This window comes from Fringilla coelebs (genome assembly GCF_963513975.1).
Source record: "Fringilla coelebs genome assembly, chromosome: 2".
Taxonomy (NCBI): Eukaryota; Metazoa; Chordata; class Aves; order Passeriformes; family Fringillidae; genus Fringilla; species Fringilla coelebs.
In genome coordinates this window covers 49,354,620-49,375,515 of record NC_140029.1, presented here as the reverse complement: position 1 = coordinate 49,375,515, position 20,896 = coordinate 49,354,620, and the positions used below count along the sequence as shown (strand labels likewise).

Here is a 20,896-nt window from a genome sequence, read left to right as displayed (position 1 = left end):
CGATTCCTCCATGCAGTCATATGTGTCCATTTCACACTTTGAACACTAGCCTCAGTTTAAAGGTTCTAATTGTCAATGCAGGAGTTGGCCTTTGTACATGAGTTCCTTCTGAGACCAGTATTTATGAGAGAGCTCTCACTTCCTTTGCTTCTCTCAGCTTTGGGGGTTTGTGTGTTAATTGTTCAGACTGAATGCACAGCTGGGTGGGAATAAACTCCACCAGAACAAACTGCAGTCCTGAAGGAGGTGCTGTTGCAGTTAAACTGGAATCACTGCACTGGAATGAGCTGAAGTTGTTGAGTGCAGTGCTCTCTTGTAGGTAGAATCCACAATCCTTGAGTTAGGCCTATAGGGTTAGATTCAAAAAAACCACAGAGATGATAAATAGGCTAATTCTGGAAAGTTTAGACAAGCCCAGAATAGATCCATAAAAATGACACTTTTAAAACTTAAAAAGGAAGCATTAAATGTCACATCTTCTGTGTACCTGATGATTTGCTTGTGACTGAAAACCACCTATTCACCTCAAACACTTAAGGATGGCCTCCTCCTGAAAGTCACATAGGGAGCGGAAGGTAGGATCTCACCTCATTTCACTCACAGCAAGGTGGTATTAGCACTTGCCCAAGAGCAGGAACTAGGCAGGGCACTGTCCAAACTGCCAGCTTCACGGATAAGCATGGCATTGTGTCACTGTCACTCAGTCTTTACTCACACTTTGAATACAGCACTTGTTCATCACTTCAGACTGTGCTTGGTTCTGCTCCCTGCTCTCATGCACATTGCACTTGAAGGCAAAAATATACACTACAATGATTTCCAAGTCTGCATGCTAGTCTTGTGCAAAACTGCTGCATTGCCACACTTGTGGGCTGCTCGGGGTTGTAAGCCACATTTCCTTCCCTGAGGGTTCTCCAGCAAAGCAGATCCTGGCTGATCGTCCATCAAGGTCAAACAGAGTGTGCTGCTCCTGTTTCTCAAAGCACTGTGCAATGAAAATCACTATACCAATGCTCTCTGCCTTCCCCCTCACAAACACACCCCCAGATGTCCTGGATTAGGAGAGCTGCTGCCTTCAATATCTTAACTTGTAACCACTTGGATTCAGAGGTAAGATTTGTCACTGCACACATTAACTCCTACCCAAAAGTGGACAACCGAGCCAACACTTATGTTTTGTTTTTCTGATAAGAAATAAAGGTGAGCTCGGGGAAAATGATACATCTATGACATTCATGTTCCTGTTTCTAGAAAACTTTGTGACTCTGTGGTACTCTTTGCTACTTGTGCCATGATTTTAATGTAATTGAACTGTTTCGACATCTAGAAGGCAAAAGAAGACATACAGAATTTGCTCAAAAAGCACTGTAGGCTTGCCTGGCAAGTTTATGTCATAGTTGGATTATTTGAACGAAGGATGTGTAAAAACTGCTGACCTCCCATGGAAGAGGGAGACAACTGCTTTTAAGCAGCTTTCCTGTGCTGAACATCTTAATAACCAGTATAATGTGGTGTTGCATTCGGGAAGGACTTTTTGAAGTCAATGTAACAACACAGGCTTCTCAAAGCCAGCCAGTAACCTTGCTGGGGAAGCAGTTCTGCTACAGCCAACCCTGCCACCTTCAGCTCCTAATATGTTCCTCACACAGGGCTCTGACAGCGGCCTCTGAGAGCAGCAGAACACTGGATTTCCAAGGTGTGACTTCCAGGAGTGGGATCTGGTACTGAGGTTGAGCCTCACCTTTCAGTTATTCCCACTACCATGATGTCGGTGACTTACCTTGCAGCATCGGGACACCTGCAGTCAAGGTCCAAAGAGCTTTTGGCTCCATTACTAATGGTATTATTTCACATTAATTTAGTGAAAATTAAATCCTATTCCCCAGACTACAAGTGATCCTCCACCTTTCTCATACAATTCTCAGGCAATTCTGAGAGTCAGGTTATAAAAGACACAGAGCCTTTTTACTTTTATGGACTAAATACATTGACACCTTTTGTACAAATAAAAGCAAATTATAGTATTACATTAATTTAACAAATTCTAATACAAAAACCGTGTATTTCATAAAATGCAATTTTTAAATCAAAGCTCTACAGAAACATACAATTCCCCTATAAAGATGTCCAGTCCGCTGAGCATTGTTTGCTCAAAATATAGTTATGTACTTAAATACACTCATAAGTGTATTACACTAAATTATACATTCGGATAAACATGACTGAAATCAGAGATGAAGGAAATCTCCTTACTACCAGAAGGAGCTGTAGAGCTCAAGTGAGAAGCAGCCCCCAGCTAAGCTCAAACCAGCCAGCGGGGGCAGCTCTGCCTTGCTGAGGGCTGACCACATCTCTCAAACATGCAGCTGTCTGGGCAACACTTCAGTGTTACCATCAGCAACCTCAGAGAAAATAACTGTTGGCAGTAAGAAATTAAGTAACAAGCCACATCCAGATCACAGGCAGTGTCTTGCCTACACCACTTACAAACTAAAAACTTTCTTTAATAAAACTGATTTATCAAATGTTCAAAACAATTTTTTGCCTATTGCTCTACTTCACAAAGTCTACTCCTTTTGAATTGTTAAATATTATGAAATTACAGAACTAGCTGAATTGAAGGTATACAAAAATTATCATCTATTAAACATCCACTTTATACATAAACATTTCTGAAACAGATTTACAGTATACAGTTAGTTTATACAGCTTAAGCAACTGTTCCAATGTCATTTCTGTCAAACTGAAAGCAGCCAAAAAGTCTAAGGTTTTGTGAAAAGGTTCTTGGTCAACATTCAAATTTTACCTTTCTCACCTCACACTGCTCACACCCACGTCATCAGAGTAACATTGCTGGGTTCCTTTCACAAACCATACATTATTCCATCTCACCATATGCTGCCAAACCGGGTAATGTGCAAGAAAAGCTCATTAACTCCAGTGTGGTTTTAAATACAATGTATCTACATTTTTCCCCAGAATGCTTTCGCTTCCTGAGCTAGACATAAAATACCTTAAAACAGGTTTAGACGCAGATCCGAGACCCCGCAAGCAAACTACATTAAAATGCATAGAGCGTGGAAAAAAGCCCACACCGCTTTTGGTAGCTCACACTACTGGTTGTTAGCGTTCTAAATACATTTTAGATGGATCTAATAATCTGTTGAATAAGGTGGTAAACTTACTACTTTAGTTGTCTAAATTTATTATTGTGTATTGCTCTTGCCTTTATGACTTAACAGAACATGTGTATTTCACAGGCTACTAAACACTCCTCATAATTGTCATCTCGCCGCCGAGGTGACTGGATTTAGAAATGCCACAGTCTGCAACAAAACATGCAATGTTGGTGGGGTTTCGCTTGGCTTTTTCAGATCAAATGTGATTGTGTCCAATACTACTAATCTAAATCAAAGAAAAACACCACATTAAAACTGGTATTTTGCAAGTGCATTTCAATACTTTAAATAATTTTTATTTCCAAAAATATCTAAAGTCACCTTTAATGACAAAGACTATAAAACAGAAAACTGAATTTTGTTTGGATGAAAACAGGTTTTGGAGCTGTGAACTCTTTTGGTTCTCAAGTTCCAAAACAATTTTTGAAAGAAAAATTAATTTTCTAATCAAACCATTAATTAACTTGCAGCAAAATCTATATTATTAAATAAGCTTATACAGGAAATTGCAATATGGTACGCTTGGGTTTAAGGTGCTACTCCATTTGCCCTGGAGTCTTTTAAGGACTTTACCAAGTGGGCATCATGTCTGGGAACCAGACTCTACCAAGATGCTTTGAGACCTCCCAATGAATCTGCTCTAAGCTGTATTTCTGATCAGGAATCAAAACTTCCTCCATAATAGAGAGCTGAGAGAGGCGACCGCCACACATCTTCACGAACTCCACAAAGGCACTGCAAGAGACTTCACATTCTCCGAGGCCCACGGCCGACAGGTACTTGCACCGCTCGGCGATGCAGATCAGCTCCTCGTCCAGCGGCCGCAAGCCATTGGCACACACCACCAGTTCAACCAGCCGCGGGCACGTCATCCCAACGCGGCCGAGCACGTCCTTGCTGACCGACCTTCCGAAGTACAGGTGAGTGACGGGGATCTCGTAACGAAAGAACGGGTCAAACTCCTCCTCGTACAAGAAAAAGTACATGACTAAATTTACTTTAGGAGAATGCTTGATGAAAGCGTCCCAGCTGCTCTTCTGAATCGTGTGGAACTGAGTCTGTCCGGGATTCTCACTGACCACATCGATGCGCAAGTGTTCTAACCTGACGTGTTTCTCCGAAGACAGAGCGAGCAGCAGCTCATCGCTCAGCAGGTGGTAGTTCAGCGCCAGCTCACGCAAGCCGTGGCACTGGTCAGCCACACAAAGGATACCTGTGAGAAGACAACACGATGCAAGGGGTTACACAGATAAGGCACTGAGAACTGAACATAAAACAAGAGGGAATTGTTTACGTGTGGTAGGAGGGGTGCTATGGGCACCTATTTCAAATGTGCAACCAAGACCTTAAATTAAAACCAAATCAAACTGGACAGCTGGAACATTAATGTTCTTCATAAGCAGGGTCTTGTGACTTCTTTGTACCTACATGTGAGACAGACACACACAATGTGACTACATCTCTGTTTTGCTGGGAATCATAAAGAAGTGAACAAACACATAAACAGAAGTGACAAATACATAAACAGCATATTCTGACTGTTCTGTTGTAAGACCACATATACTCAACCTCATTTTTGTAAAAGGCGCTTACTCATGATAAAAGTATTTCCTTAGCCAGATCTGGAAGAACTGCTGAGTGCTCTGTGGCTGACAAAGCAACTGTGAATGAAATTTGTCATCTGAAGAAAGCAAATGTAAAGCAAAAGTAAAATGAATGTTAGATTTTAATTCAATAGAGAGGCTGCTGCTGTCAGTATTTGTTTTTTCTAGAAAAGTATAAATGCTTAAATTTGGAAAAGCTACAGCAAAAAAGAGGCGAAACAGTAGAAATTAGGAGCAGTAATTTCTAAAACAGCAATTTTCAGATTCTCTTTAATTATTCAATATAATCTGCAGCTCACAAAAGACAAAAATATTAAAAAGAGAATCCGGGTCAGTCTAAGGTTTCCACTCACACTATTTGTAGATACAAGCGATGGTATTATACCGGTAACAGTACTGAAAAAAATAAAAAGCACTAAGAACAGCATTCAGTCCTCTGCATTTCATGTGACCCAGAAAACTGCCTGAAATGTAGGATACGGCCTTTCCATTAAGAGAAGGGATGAGAACATCGCATTTAACATGGAACTGAAAAACCTGAGCTCAATACACTGAAGCAACAGGAAGAAATTCAGAAAACAGCAGTTATTTTAAAGTGCAGCTATTAAATTTAAGAGAGGCCTATACTGAGCACAGAAACACTTCCTTAAAAAAATCACTGCAAAAACATTGCATGAATCAGAAAGGTCACTATGATCACTCTCTAAGAAAACTCAGACATGCTGCTTCAGAATACCTAGGTCTGTTGAGATATAAAGTATTTTAGGCAGTTTCAAGATCCATATACATTTTCCCATCTAAACAAAGCTTGTTGTCCTGGCTGCCATCCTTCCACAAATCTTTGTTAACTTTAGGGGTACACTATGGACCAGTGCAATGCAGAAGGGGAAGAGCTGGGGTACAACTTACTGCGATTTTTATGGGTCTAGAACTGGATATGCATGGTCTGTCAATGCAATTATGCATCCTATATAAAGAGCTGACAATGTATACAGTGTAGACAGCTACTAGAGTGCCTGCCTGGAGCCCATGTACTTCACAGAACACCCCTAGGCACTGCCTACACCTTTGTGTCACTGAGAGGTAAACATCTCTACTCTCTGATCTTACTGCAGAGTTGCATCAAAAAAATCCCTGACTCATGATATCCCTGATGAAGGCACACACCTGACACCTGCTCTACTTTCCAACTCCCACCCCAAGAGAAGCAGCCCTCCTACCCCATGCCACAGCACAAATACCACCTTTACAGAACACTTTCCATTCCCTCTGTTCCAACAGTTCGTATTTCAGAGCGGGAACAACAAACAGAAGTAACTTCAGATAAGCTCACAAAGATTATAAATACATCACTGCCTTTGCTTCTCCAGCCAAACTCAAACGTGCCTCTTTATCTTTGTACAGTAACTTAGAGCAATTCACTGTTTTATATCAATCTTTTTCCTTTATCCCTGCAGTAGTGGAGTCTCTCTTGCTCTACTTTCATTACTCTTTTCTGTCCTTCATTAAAAAATTTCTTGAGAACTGACCTAGTAATGAACATTCACCCCTCCTCCAATCTGAAGACATTTTAATTGCATCTATAAGTAATTAGTTTTGCAACTCACAGCCCTTTTGTTTCCATAAAGTTTTTTTCTACATTTATAGCAGCCTGCTAATTATATTATCCCCATTACAAAAAAAAATCCAGGTCAAGTTTTCCTTCAGGAGTCTCATTTTTGCAGCCTGCCTGCTCTTGAAGCTAACTATCCACATACCAGCTTCTTTCTTTGTTCCACTTGGTGGGATGTCCCTCCCAGGACACCAGGTGCCCACAAAAGCTAAATCACTCCCTTCCCCAGCTGGGCAGGCGAGAGAGAATACAGTTAAAACTCAAGAGTGAAGATAAGGGTGACAGGGAGAGATCACTCACCAATTACCATCATGGGTAAGACAGACTCAACTTGGGGAAATCAATATATCATTAATGAGTAATGAGGGTAATGAGAAATAAAACTGAATCTTAACACACCTTCCTCTCACTCCTTTGTTCTTTCCAGGCTTAACTTCCTCATGGTTTTCTCTACCTCCTTCCCTCCCAGCAGCACAGGGGTACAGGGAATGGGGGCTGTAGTCAGTTCTTCAGACACTGTCTCTGCCACTCCTTCCTCCTCAGGGGCAGACCATGCCTCACTCTCTTTCTCGGCTCTAGCATGGAGACCCTCACGTGGGAGCAGTCCCCCATGAACTTCTCCAGTGGGAGTCCTTCTCAGACTGCAGTTCTTCACAAACTGCTCCAGTGAGGGTCTCTTCCATAGCATGCAGTCCTTCAGGAACAGCCTCCAGTGTTCCACACAGGGTGAAGTCCTGCCATCAAACCTGCTCCAGCATGGGCTCCTCTCTCAACAAGTGCTTCTAAAAGACTCTTCCAGCATGGGCTTCCCACAGGGTCACAGCCTCCTTCCAGCATCCACCTGAGGTCCTCCACGGGCTGCAGGTGGGACCTCTGCTCCACTGTGGCCCTCCATGAGCTGCAGGGGCGCAGCTGCCTGACCATGGTTTGCACCACGGGCTGCAGGGGAATCTCAGTTCTGGCACCTGGATCAGCTCCTGCCCCTCCTTCTTCACTGACCTTGGTGTCTGCAGAGTTGTTTTTCTCATGTATTCTCACTCCTGTCTCCAGGTGCAGTTGCTCTCCTGCAGTACCTTTTCCCCCTTCTTAAAGAGGTTATCCCAGAGGCACTACCATTGTCACTGATGGGCTTGGCCTTGGCTCTGTTGGACATGGGGAAGCTTCTAGCAGTTTTCACAGAAACCACTCCTGTAGCCCCCTCACTGCCCCACAAAACAAGTGCCATGCAAACACAGCGCATACACTTTTTTCTCCATCTCAAGGCACACCCATATCTGAATCCGGCAATTAAACCCTCCTACTGTTTGCTCAGCACTCCATGGTTTTGTTACTAAAGCATCTTACCCCAATCTATTCATCCTCCATGAAGGACAATAGTACTTGTGCTCCTTTAACAGGCATGACCATTTCTTATCCATTGTTCCTTCAATTTACAACCATGCAAGACACATCCATCAGAACACACCCATGTCTCCTCCCAAATTATCAAGTGTATGATGTTCCACTAAAGCCTTCTAACAAGGATTATCCACAAACCAGCAAAGTCTACTATAGCTGACAGGTTACTCTTCGATCCAAGTCCAAGGAAACCACTCTCTCTGCTTAGCTACAAATTACTGCTGAAGCCTTTTCCTCTTAACAGACACAGCTGTTACAGCTCTTGCACTTCTCAGACACAAGGATTCTCAACAATTTTAGGCTGGAAAAGCCAGTCCCTCAAGCCAGTTTAAACAAATCTCATCTATGACTAGACAGCTTTGGAGGAGGCAGTATTGCGTTTTCAGGACTTCTTTATACAAAGCTAAAGACAAGGCTCTGTCTGAGAGCTACGCTTACAAAAGGTATTAAGTTTCTTTTGTTTGTTATCACTACAATAACACACCCTCTGCAACAGTACTGCTTTCCCCTTTCCCCTTGTAGGAATCCTTCTGGTGAATTTGACAGATAATAAATCTAGCATTTACAGATGCATGGAGAAAGTTATGGTGTAATGGTTTCTATAGTTTCTACTCATCCTCAGAAGAGGAATCATACTAAGTTGCCAGCATTTCATTTACAATTCCTCTTCCCTTTCTCAGTGGCAATCTGTAAGTGTTAAGCTGATGGTCTGTAAATAAATCTTAAACTTGCTGTGTGTTGCGTAAGTCTACCAGAAATGTTAATTCTGTGAACTTGAACAAACTTGAATGGTTTTGTTCTGGTATGAGCTGCCTTCATTCTTGTTACAGACACACTTAAGAGTGTTAGAGAAGTGCATTTGGTGACTGTAGAAGTTTTGCACAGCTCAGTCTCATCTCCGCTTTTTGATGCTGTCTGCAGTTTTTCTCCAGTGATGACTTTCAGAATTACTAAACCAGCATCTTCCTAATCCATGGCTTGTCAACAGTCAAAAAATCCAGACATAACAAAGTATGGAAAAGAAACTTGTATTCCAAAAAAGTTTAATTATATTGGAATACTTTTGATTGCACAAATAGAGCACAGTCAGTTTGATATGTTCTCATTTAGTACGACATGAGGTTAACTATTTGCCCACAACAGACATGCACTATTTTATCATTAGCCCAGTAGTCACTGTGAAGTGGTAGGATAGATGGATTGACCACTAGCTGCACGTACTTTATTCAGGGACAGTTGCTGATAGTACCATACTCATCTTCCCTCTTACCCCACCCCTCTGTTTTCAGAGGTGTACTGGTTTCAGACAGAATTTAATACATGCATTAAAATATACCAACCAACCAAAAAATCCCAAAGAGACTAACCCCAAAACCACAGTAGCTTACCAGCTGGAGAAACATGAGGACAGCTGCTCATTTTCAACAGTTTGAGCGTGTCGCTGTTGTTAGCCACCAGAACCTTGAGAGATGGATCATCTACAGGTGTGTCATCAATCTTAAGTGAAGAGAGGGATTTGGAGTTCACAAACACCACTGTCAGTGCAGAAATAAAGTGAGACTGAAAAAAAAAAAAGAAAAGGAAGTTTAAATGAAAGAGTAGTATGTGAAGTAAAAATCTCAATGGTTTCACACTGTGCACAGCAGTCCTAGTTGTTACTTCTTGACAGCATTTGCTGAAAGAGCATTCTTTTGATATTGCATAATTAAAAAATGATACTAAAACTGACATTTTAAGTAGAGGAAGTGTAATAATTTTTTGCTATTTGTTTATGAATTGGGCAAATCAGAATGCATAACATTAGACGTTAATCAAGAACCTGACCCTGGGCAAGCCACTGCACAAATTTAAATCTACAGAAAGACCACAAGCAAAGGGAAAGCCTAGAAGCCCTCATTTTGAGGATTTTTTTTTTTTGTTTGGTTTTGTTTTGTGGTTGTTTTGTTTTGTTTTGCTTTTTGTTTTTTATGTCCTTTGAACAGATGAGGCAAGTCACACTCTAAAAGAAGCATCTTCTAGAAGAGGAATTCCCTCATGGCAAGTTGTGCTGCATTGGTGAGATGCAAACATAGTCAGTAGAGTTTGTATCCAAAGCAAAATGGCTGTACTGCCTGCCTACCACCCACATAGGAGTATTTAGGGTTTGGACAGATTTCTTGGAAAGCTAACTGGAGTGGTCCAAACAGAGGCAAGGAGCAGGAAATCTATTAATTACTGAATAAGCAACACAAATAAGGTCAAACAAGTGCTCAGCATTTTTGCATAACCACTGAAACTTATCATTAAAGACAGAGCCCTGGGAACCTGAACTTGAGAAACACAGACTAAGGAGCAGATACAGCAGTGATTGTAAAAACCACTGGCGGTATGAAGTGAGTAGTTCATCTTCATGATTTCTTATCAGACTGACCAAAGAGAAGACTTTAAAAAGTATTTTTTCCATGCGCTACATTAAGTATCTTTAAAAAAACTGAAGTGCTGCTTGGATTTCAAGCCTGTTTCACTCTGAGCCACAGGAACATATCCTGAATACATTTATATGAGAGAAGGCCTGGCAACAATATTTGTTTGCTCTTAGGTGATATATCTGTGATTTTTGATAAAACTGCTACACAATTAGATTTAGAGTAGGACTTACTGCTTTCACGTTTACACAAACTTTCAAAGTCAGTTCATGCAAATGGAAACAGGAACTCAGAATCTTTACGCACTTTGGCTATAGGGACCACTCCAACTATCCTGACAGTATGCTTATATGTGTTATATACAGAAGAAAAGATGCTTTAATATTATTTCAACTTTGTATTATGAGAATGTTAGTACTGTGGTTTTTTTCTCTGTATTTAGAAAAGGAAGGCTGTTAAATAGAAGGACAAAGAAAGTTAACCACACTTATTAAAAAAGGTAACTTGAACCTTCTAGTTTGAAGAGCTAACAGGAAACAGGCAATAATCCAACATGTAAAAGCTGGTCTTTTCAGTATTGCCATATCTGCAGTCTGTAGTATGATTCTTTAAAAGATTCTACTCATCTAGAATGTACTTAGTGAAAGACAGGCAACATAACTCTAAATATGTATTAGAAATACTGGCGACATGTCTGGTCACTTGAAAACAAGAGAGCACTGATGAAGATAATGCCAAGCAGTTCAGACTTCCTATGCAGGCTTGATAAAAATAAAAGCCACCACCACCCCCAAAAAATCCCAAACCACAACAAAGTATTAACCATTTTCCAAATTAATTCATCTTTGTCTGCTTTTCATCTAATGGACCGGTCACTAACAGCTTTCCACAAGTCACGGCCAAATAAAATTCTTTAGTTTCATTAGTTGTTCCTTAGGCAAGTGACAAAACTATTGAAGTTGTAAGCACCAAAAGGCAAATTAACCTTAGAGCTAATTTTGGCTATTTTGAATTGATTTTTTTAAAAGCCAAATGTGAACTTATTGAGAACAAAAAAAAGAAGCCTGTGCTTTATAAGCCTTGAAGCTAAATAAGAACATAGCATGAAAAATTACAAGTAATTACTCAGCAAGCTGGACATGACTCTAATATATCCCTCCAGTGAAAACTAATAGATCTAAAGCAGCATTCAGATTAATTAAAAATACAGTAAGACAGAGCTGAAAGGACAAAGTATTTTTAACACCCCCTGGATTGTTTTCACTATATTCAGGTTTTCTTGCCATCACACCTCAAAAAACATCAGAAAAGGAAAAAAATCAGAGCAAAACTAGTTAAATATCTGAAAAGCCTCTTTGAAAATTATGAATTAAAAATACATATTCAAGAGAGCTACATGATGTGGCAGTGACCACTGCAAGGATAATAATTGATAACCCTTCTGTAGCTAACCTTACCCACAGCCTGTGTCCTTTCCTTTCCCAAGGCTGTCTCTAGTTTTTCTTTGTCCTTACTGCCATCACCAGCCACGACATCACTGAGGTCTAGCTAATAGTCTGTTTGTACCTGGCCCTTCACAACCACTCCCCCGCTCCTTAGCAATAGTAGACTTCCACCTCACTAGCAGGAATGCTTCTCTAGAAGCACATGTAAGAGATTTGTCATACAGATTAAATGCTTTCTACCAAGACCTGATTTTTGGGAAACATGCAAGGCAAAAATCATGACTGAAAATTTCAGAAATACAGTGCACTTCACAAAGGATGTTAATGCTTGATTGCCTGATGTGAAGCCCTGCAGATCATGATTTTTATTTCTTTCTGAAGAGATTGGTGGCAAGTCCACATGGATAAAACTCTACCACTCATTTGACTGTAATTGTCTCCTAAACAAACCCCACAACACAATTACACAGACCTGAACTGTCTAGCCTCTTAACTTGCACCACGCTGCTCAAGCACTACATTGAGGTCAACAGACAGGAGGACTTGAAAGAACACGGTCAGGCCTACACTCTCATATGATTCAGAGACTGAATGGAACTTCATATATCCATCTCTGTACACATCAGCTCCTCCCTTTATTACAGGCCAGACCACTAATAAACTTTTCTTTATCCAAGATTCATATTCCTACAATAGAACTTTTCATAAAGTTACAGAAGCACTGTATGAAACGCTGCAATACTTTGCAATAGAAAATATACATAATAAAATACCTTTGGTAAATCCATGAAGCTTGGCCGGGCAGTTGAAATTAGCCCAAGTGTTTTCAGAGAGCAATTCACAAGCTGTGATAAAATATCACAAGCTGCTTCTGCAGATTCCTTGCTACTGTCCACCTTAAAACAAAACGAATTTTGTGTTCAGAATGCACTGCAAATACACTCTTTAACTTTTTTTTTCACTTTACCTTCTGAAATGTGATGTAAAAAAAACTTCTCATTGTGAATCCATCAATGTTATTTTTTATTCCCCAAAAAAGTATGAATCAAAAATCCAAGACTATTTGCTATAAATCTACTACTTTTCTAAACACTTTGGTAAAATATAGCATGGTGAGGAGTGAGTGAAACAGTGTGTTCCAAGATACTCATTCCACATCAAATAACAAGCAAGTGGAGAGTCTAGAGCCTATTCCACTTCCTCTTTACATTCCTCCTAACCAAAATGCAGGAATTCTATAAATCCCTTACTATGTGCAAAAGCCACTTCTTTTTACTGTGGCTCAGTTAATAACAAAACTGAGCTGCTGGAGAGTTAAGTGCATTATCTATGTACACAAGTGACTGGCCCTTCACTGTTAAAACCACAACAGATGCAATGGATACTCTAAAAAAACCAAACCAAACCAAACTAAGCAAACCAACACAAATCCCAAAACCTGCATTAGTCAGCTTGCTGCCCAACCAAATCACTTAGAGCGTCTCCAGGGGACCTCCCCTGACAGTCAGATGTGCTTTCTGAATAATCCCTTATGTACAGCAGCCATGACAGCTTCACAAACCTACAGAACAGTATAAAGCTTGATCACAGGATCAAATTTAACTCCACCATAAGCCATGCCACCTTGGCAGCAACAGATTAAGTCAAATGAACATTCATTTTCTGCTCAAACACAAGCTGAAAAACCCTGATTTTCAACAATTTCATCCTTCTTTGCCTACAGAAAACACCCTTCTGGTGAGTGTTACACCACCCACTTCTGTGTGTATTCTGCAGCACTGAGGACAACTGAAGTGACACATGAAAGAAATGACGGATCACCCTATGACCAAAGGGCACCCAAAATTCCTTGGGCATAAAGCAACACAGACAGGAGATAAAACACTGGGAGGTCACTCCACTACAGCCCTAGGTTTTCTTTATTTGGATGCTGATAAAAGCCCTGCAAACCACGTGGTAACAGTTTGTATCTGGGATTGTAAGCAAGCAGTAGCAATACATGTGATCAGGCAGAGGTGACTCAGCTCCTCACATGCTGATGATTCCAGCATTAGAACTGCCTGATCTTAGAAATAAGTATGTTGAACTTGCTGCAGAACACATCTCCTTTCAAATTTCTCACATAGCTGATGCATAGGCAGCCAGGAGATTCACAGCACCCTTCCAAAACACAATGCCATGTAAGCCCACATTAAAAGTTTTCAGGTGCTGAAAATAATTCCACAACGTAAATACATGCACCATCCTATGCAAACCACATGTACTTTTTCAGTCCCTTGAAATGCAGTTGCACTGAGTACAGACAATCCCATACAATTTAATAGTAAAACTGCTAGTTGATGCCTAGCAGTACTGAAGTCACTCTCTGTGCATTAGGTGTTTTCTAACCATGAATGTCAGAGCCAAGTATCTACAGGATGTGAAATGGGGAAATGCTCAACTTAGGCATCCTGACTGAACTTAATTCTGAGGCAGTAACCCACACACGCAATCATATCAGAACTATTTCTGTCCACTTCATGAAGCAGAATTTTAAGCAGCTAAACTGCTACAAAAAACCTCAAAAAACCAAAAAAGCCGAAACCAAGCAAAAAGCTCACAAAAAATCCCAAAAAACAAACCAACAAAGGACCCACAAAAACAAACAAAAAACCACAAACAAACCACACCACTAGCCAAAAAAATTCCCACCTAACAGAAATAAGACAATGAAAAGGTATGTTCGATATTGTTATTCCAAGTTTTGGTCCTGAAAATATACCAAAACAAACTAATTGGGAGGTAACCTCCATGTCTACACATCCAATTACAGAATCCATTTCCTCCACCTCCCACACTGACAGCTGCCCTATTCCTTTTAGAATAAAAGTCACTTTAAAAAAACCTATAAAATACATTACCTTGAAGCTAACATACTGCAGGTGATTGGAATGCCTCTTTATTATTTGCTTGATTAGTTCAGGGTGTGTAGTCCTCAGGTTTGATGTGGCTGGTTGATTCAGCTCAAACTCAAAGCACCTCCAGAGATCAGGCATATGAAACACCTGATTCCAGCTCCTGCAGACCTGGGATGCATGAGCACGATCCAGAAGTGGCAAGTACTGGAACACCTGCAGGATAATGTCTTGGAGCAGGTTTGCCCAGTCAGGACTCTGCACAACTGTGGTTTTCTTCTCTACAATCTTGTGTCTCTTGGATTCCTTCTCAGTTGTGTCTTCAGATGAACTGCTGTTGGCCTCATTAGATTTCCTTCCTCGTTTCATTCTACAAAAGTAATTAAAATAATATTTATTTTGTAAATGTAAAAGAGCTGAGAACAATATTAATAGAAACTGTGGAGTTGAAAAAGGGTATTTTATGCGTCAACACCTTGGCAGGGTTTTTTTCCCTGCCATATATAAAGGAAAAAAACCCCAAGTAACAAACCAAAATGGCAGTCCAGAAATAACATTATCATTTAAACTGATCTCTTTACTATTACTTCTTTAATCATTAACAGTGCCAACCCATTTATAACAGTCACTCTCCTTTCAGTGTTTCATTTGTGTTTGAGAACACTTTGAACCTAATTTGTTTTACTGTGTTGTTGATTATTACTCTACTGTTCTACTAATGGAAGGATAATCTTTGAAACAATTTTTTGAACACTGACATAAATATTCCTGGCCCAATCCTATTTATTAGGAACTACACTTGAAACTTTGGAGATAAAAATCAGGCAAGGAAGTAAATAATTACTGTATGCATGCTCGCAAGCACTGCATATTGCAGATGTTGTATCAGACCAAATAATTTTTTTCTCAGAGAGAAAGAATATTTTCTTTTTAAATTTATTTATTTAAAATACATTGCTTTAATAGACATCTGTTTTAAATGAGTATCCTTGAAAATATATTTCATCAAGTCCACTGGTGTGCTTTCATTTTTCCAGCTAACTAGTAAATAGGCATTACAGAAGATTTCCAGTAACACTCTGGAAGTTTCAACCCACAAAAAAAAATTAGAGAAGGGCCAGAAAAAATTCTTCAAAACGGTATTAAATTCAGCAAGCCTGCGGCAAAAGGTTGTAGCATATGCTCTTTCCATAATTACATCACTTAAACAACTTCTACCTTATATTACATTATTAGAGAGAAAAAGACCCTTACCACTACATACATCTGAAATACATCCAGGGGTCATACATACTGGGTTCTAATACAAACACTTTCTTTTGTACATGCCATCTTACAAGCGAACTTGGCATCTGATCATTTATTTTTAAAAGCCTCAGTATGATGCACATCATGTCCTAAAGGGCTCTGCTGCCTCATATTCAACTACAACGTGCTCAATTCCAGTCTCTAAAGAGCTGAGAGAATCCAGGGGCAGGGTGAGCCTGACACATAAAGCACCCCCAGACTCCCTGATTTCTAGAAGATAAACAAGGACTTCATACACAGCGAAATCATCCTGGTTTAACATTCAAGTACAATTACATGTTTAGGATTATCATATGCCCAGATCCCTCCTGGGATCTGATAAGTTACATTTCCCTGCTATGTATTGTGACTAAGTCTGGAAGTACTGACTAAAACAAGATGCTACATAAAAATTATACTGTTCATAATCCAATGCATCACAGATTACTTTCTCAAAGGTGGCACCTCCCTACCTGTCTTTAAAAGGCTTTAATCCTAGCTACTCACATGTCAGAAGCAAGCTATCACTTAAGGTCTAAAGCCACTCATAAGATGATGCAGACAAACCTGAACATACGGTCATGAAAGACTGACGAAAAAAATTTGCCTTGATTTTTTTAACTCCTATTTTTACTCCCAGCACACTTGGAGGCAAGCAGAGGATGAAAACAGTACGGGGCAAAAATCTCTACTTGCTTCCTGAGAACTGTTTTCTGTGATTCAGTTCCCGTCTATGGGACTATGCAGAACACAATTCCTGTGCTGGAACAAGCTTTCTGCCAGACAGAGCTCTGTTGCTGTGCCACTTCATCAGTGAAGAAAAGCAAGAAAACTGAACAGTGACTCAGAACCATCTGCAACTAACAAAAATATATAGGAATTGGATTTTGCAACCATGAAAATGGAATTCAACTTCAAATTAATCAAGAATTAATTGGCAAATCCACTGCAAGCCAGTCATGTTTCTGTTAGAGATAATAACTAAGCATAGTGCAAGAACAATATTTATAATAAGCTAGTCTGAAATGCAGCACTGGTTTAAGCTTTAGGCTAAACAGATATTCCAAGCAACTAGGTTATAACAAGCATTCACCACAGGCAAGCTATTAACTTGCCAAATTCAGGCTTGCCTGTTTGATGTCCCAGTCTTTCCAAAGCCATCTGTAAAAAGCTACAGAAGGTACTATTAGATTGGGAAGTCCTCCTTTACAGAAATCCTGTCTTGTCTTTTGCTAGCAAGGTAGTAAATTTGCATAAACATTCCAGTTAGGTAGGTTACTTTTACCACTGCATTAAGGCAGGGTTTGGGCTTTTTTTTTTTCCTCTTTTTTGTCTCCCTTTCAGAGAAGACCAGGAGGGAGCTGCCACCGACAAAACTGTATTAATTTTTCTTCTGGAAAAAACGCCTCTGGGATGTGTTGATAGGAGTGGACCAGGTCATTGACAGCTCTCCCCGTGCACCTCTGAGCTAACTGGGATGAACTCTAAGTAGTTAATATGTGCTGGTTACAGACCAAAACCCACCCATGGAAGTTGTGGGATACTGTCCCACATTTCTGTAAACAGCCAACTTAAAAAACAAAAAGAAATCACAGACATTACTTAAGAGGTATACTGATGTTTTCTTCTTCCAAGAAAGTAAGAAGTTACACGTTCTAAATGCCATGACTTAAAGCAAGGGATGGCGAAAAAACACACCTTTCCAGACAACTTTTTCTGTTACTGATCTTGTAATTAAAGACGCCAAGACTAAGATTTTTGAAACCATTCAAAAGTATTTCCTTGGCCAACATTTTCCAAACCTCTTTGCCAAAGGAAAAAAGTGCCTAAGCTCAAGACTAAAAAATATTATTTTAAGAACTGCATGACTGTTTTGTCATCTAATTTTTGGGTCCTCATTTCAGAACATAAAGTATCAGAATAGCTTTTTAAAATGTAACTGCTTTCAACCTCTTCACATGCCAACAATAAAAAATACGAAATTTAAAGAATGCATATTTGCCTGCAGAAGTTTACAAAGGTATCTGAAAAATATTTACTTTTAAAAGGCCGCTTAAGAGAGGAAACCTTTCTGGACATTTAACATAAGAACAAGGCGATGCAATTAGAAGTTCAATTCACTTTGCTTTATGTATCCAGTAATTTAAAGATCCCACCACTTGAAACCCAAGGCCAACTTTTCAACAAGGAAGATGTGGATGCAAAATTCCATACTAGCAAATTACTGTATGAGTAAAACCTACTTTTCAAGGAACGATTGCTTATCACTTCTTAGAAATGCATGAACCATCAATCTTGCTTTTAACTCTCTCTGGCACACTCAGGACACACACATATCACTGTTCTTCAAACTGCTGCTATAACCAACTTTGCTTTAGCAGCTAAGATTTTGCCAGTAAGGAAAATAAACCCAAAAAACCAAACCAACAAAAATACCCAACTCTATCGAGGCAGAGAGATGGGTGAAAGCCGGGTGCGTGCCTGACTCCTTAAGATTTTTCAAGGAAATTTCTCCACCTATTATAAGGACTCGTTTCTGAACTCCGCACCTGGGCGCAACTCACGCTATCTTGTTTGCAACAGTCATGTCCAACCCTAATCACACAGCTCAGTCACCGAGCAGGAGGAGGAGCAAAGCACGTGCTTGACATTGTTTTTATTGCCGAGTAAGGGGCAGCCAGAACACAACGGCAGTTAAAAAAAAAAAAAAAGGCAACAAAAAACCCCACAACCAAAAACAAACAAAACAAACTGTGCAGAGCTGTTTGCACCCGACTGATAACGCTTTCCCAAGAGCCCGTCCAACCGAGCTCGCTGTGCCTCACCCCCCGCTGTTCATGGAACACCAGGAATGCGCTGAAGGGAAGCACGGGCTGAAACAAGGGGCGACCCCAACCCCTCCGTGCCGCAAACAAACTGCTCCGCTGACACAGCGAGGCTTCCACTCGCTGACTGATTAGCGCTATCACGGGAAAGCCGCGAGGCGGCGACCCCCAAACACGGCGGACTAGCATTTAAGGAGCTCTCGCTACTCCCGGAGAAGGCTCCCCTCAGGGTCGGCTCCTTCCGGCCCAGCCCGGGCACGGGGGAAGGGGTTCCGACAGCCCGGCAGGCCCCGAGCTCCGCCGCCCCCGCTGCTCGGAGCCCGCTCCTGGGGCCTGGGACCCCGCGGATGGTGCCGCTGCGCCGCCGCCCGCCCCTTCCCGCCCCATCACCTGGCGGCTCCCTGCTGCGCTTCGCATTAACCGGGGCTCGGGCCGCGCTGGCGCCTCCGCTCCGGCCACATCAGCTCTCTCCGCCAAAGCCGACCCCAGCGCCGCCTCCGCCGCCCGACCGTCCGGTCCGTCCCGTCTCGCCCGCGTCGCTGCTCCGCTCCTTCCCTGGCCTCGCTCTCTGTTTACTTCCAGCGGCGGAAGCGACGCGAAACAGCCAAAATGGCGGCGGGCGGGGAGGCGGCGGCCCCACCTCCCCTCAGCGCCCCCGCCCGCGGCGCCTCGGAGCCAGGGACGGCGCCGGCTCCTCCTCCCGCCCGTCTGCGCCTCGGCTCGGGGCCGGGCGTGTCTTCCCTCGGGCGGGCGGAGAGCCGTGCAGTCTAGAGACGTACCGGGGCCAATCCCAGAATCACTTAGGTTGGAAAAGTCCTCCGAGATCATCGAGTCCGGCCTATGATCGAGCGCCCCCATGTCAGCTGCACCGTGGCACTCAGTGCCTCCTCAGTACCGCGTCCGGTCTGTCCTTAAATGTCTCCAGGGATAGTGACTCCACCACCGGTCCAATGCTCAGTCACCCTTTATGTGAAGAAATTCCTCCTAATATCCAACCTTAACCTTCCCTGGCGCAGTTTTTGACTGTGTCATCCTGTCCTGTCCCTGGTTACCTGCGGGAAGATGCCGACCCCGACCTGGCTTTAAGCTCCTTTCAGGAGATGTAGAAAGTGACCAGGTTCCCCCGACCCTCCCTTTTCTTCAGGCTAAACACCACCAGCTCCTTCGGCTGCTCCTCACAGGACTTGTGTTCCAAGCACTTCCCCGGTTCCATTGCCCTTCTCTGGACACACTCCAGCCCCTCACTTCGTTTGTTGTAGCCGGGGGCCCTGAGCTGGACCCAGCACTGCAGGTGTGCCGAGTGCGGGGGACAATGCCTGCCCTGGCCCTGCCGGCCGCACCATCGCTGACAGTGCGCTGTCCTCTGCCTTCTCGGCCACCTGGGCTCGATGGACATTAGCAGCCATGGAGCTGGATCCTCATCACCAGTACAGCCGGCTATGTTCTGCGATCGGGAAGCCCCGCATCAGGCTGGCCTTAGGAGTCGATGTAAGAGGGAAAGCAAACCACCAATGTGTCCTGGGGTCGGTAGGCACTGGGATTGATGTGCTTGGGATTTTGCCAGGCAGAGAAGACAAAGTGATGTGGGACATTTCCCATGGGCTGCAAATGCCATGTCATCATGTGTCCTTCATGTATGTGGTACACTCCAGTACGCCTCATTTTTCAGCCCTGTATGTGTCCAAACTCTTTACAGTTGTTGAGATTCACAAAACTTAATTATTAATTTATTGCAAGCTATAGTAAATAAATTACTGCTCAAATTGTTGTGATCCCAATTCCTGTCATTTAGTTGCTTGGAAATTGCGCTTGTGATCCTGTGCTCACCCCAGTCTTGAAATGGCTTTGAAACATTCTTCAGTGGTCACTCAAATGTCACTATCCCTGACATCTTTAAGAAGCACTTTATAAAACTACATTTCCTTGCATACTTTAAGTTAGTTAATTTATTATTTTTTTTAAGTCTAGTTCCTTGAGATTATTGGGGGGGGGGGGGGGGGGGGGAAGACTTGTCCAGAAACAGAATTGTTTTTCAGTGACAAACATAAATTTTTATTTTGAGTTTCTGTGAGAAAATAACCTTATTTTCTCCATTTCAGAATGTCTTGAGCCATTTACTAAAGCTCAGCCGCTGTAGTTTTACATGTATTTATGAATCTACGTCCAGTCTTCAAGTTTTCAGGAAATGCAACAAAAATATGGAAATAAGAGGTGAGTTATCACCTTACCTTGAGCAGATTAATGAGT

The 20,896-nt window shown here is 41.8% G+C and overlaps 1 protein-coding gene across 2 annotated transcripts; it reads right to left on the bottom strand.

Moving 5' to 3' along the window:
• Positions 1-1,968: 1,968 nt before the first annotated feature.
• FBXL3 (F-box and leucine rich repeat protein 3) lies at positions 1,969-19,283 on the bottom strand. 2 transcript variants are annotated; one of them, XM_084226132.1, is made up of 5 exons: positions 19,040-19,280; positions 14,544-14,907; positions 12,417-12,539; positions 9,182-9,353; positions 1,969-4,392 (listed from the first exon to the last, which is right to left on the bottom strand). In XM_084226132.1, the coding sequence occupies exons 2-5, from the start codon at positions 14,904-14,906 to the stop codon at positions 3,749-3,751; spliced, it is 1,302 nt and encodes a 433-aa protein (XP_084082258.1). In that variant the 5' UTR covers position 14,907; positions 19,040-19,280; the 3' UTR covers positions 1,969-3,748. The 2 variants fall into 2 exon arrangements, with proteins under 2 accessions (XP_084082258.1, XP_084082259.1); XM_084226133.1 differs by lacking the exon at positions 12,417-12,539 and having other exon boundaries at positions 19,040-19,283.
• Positions 19,284-20,896: the final 1,613 nt, after the last annotated feature.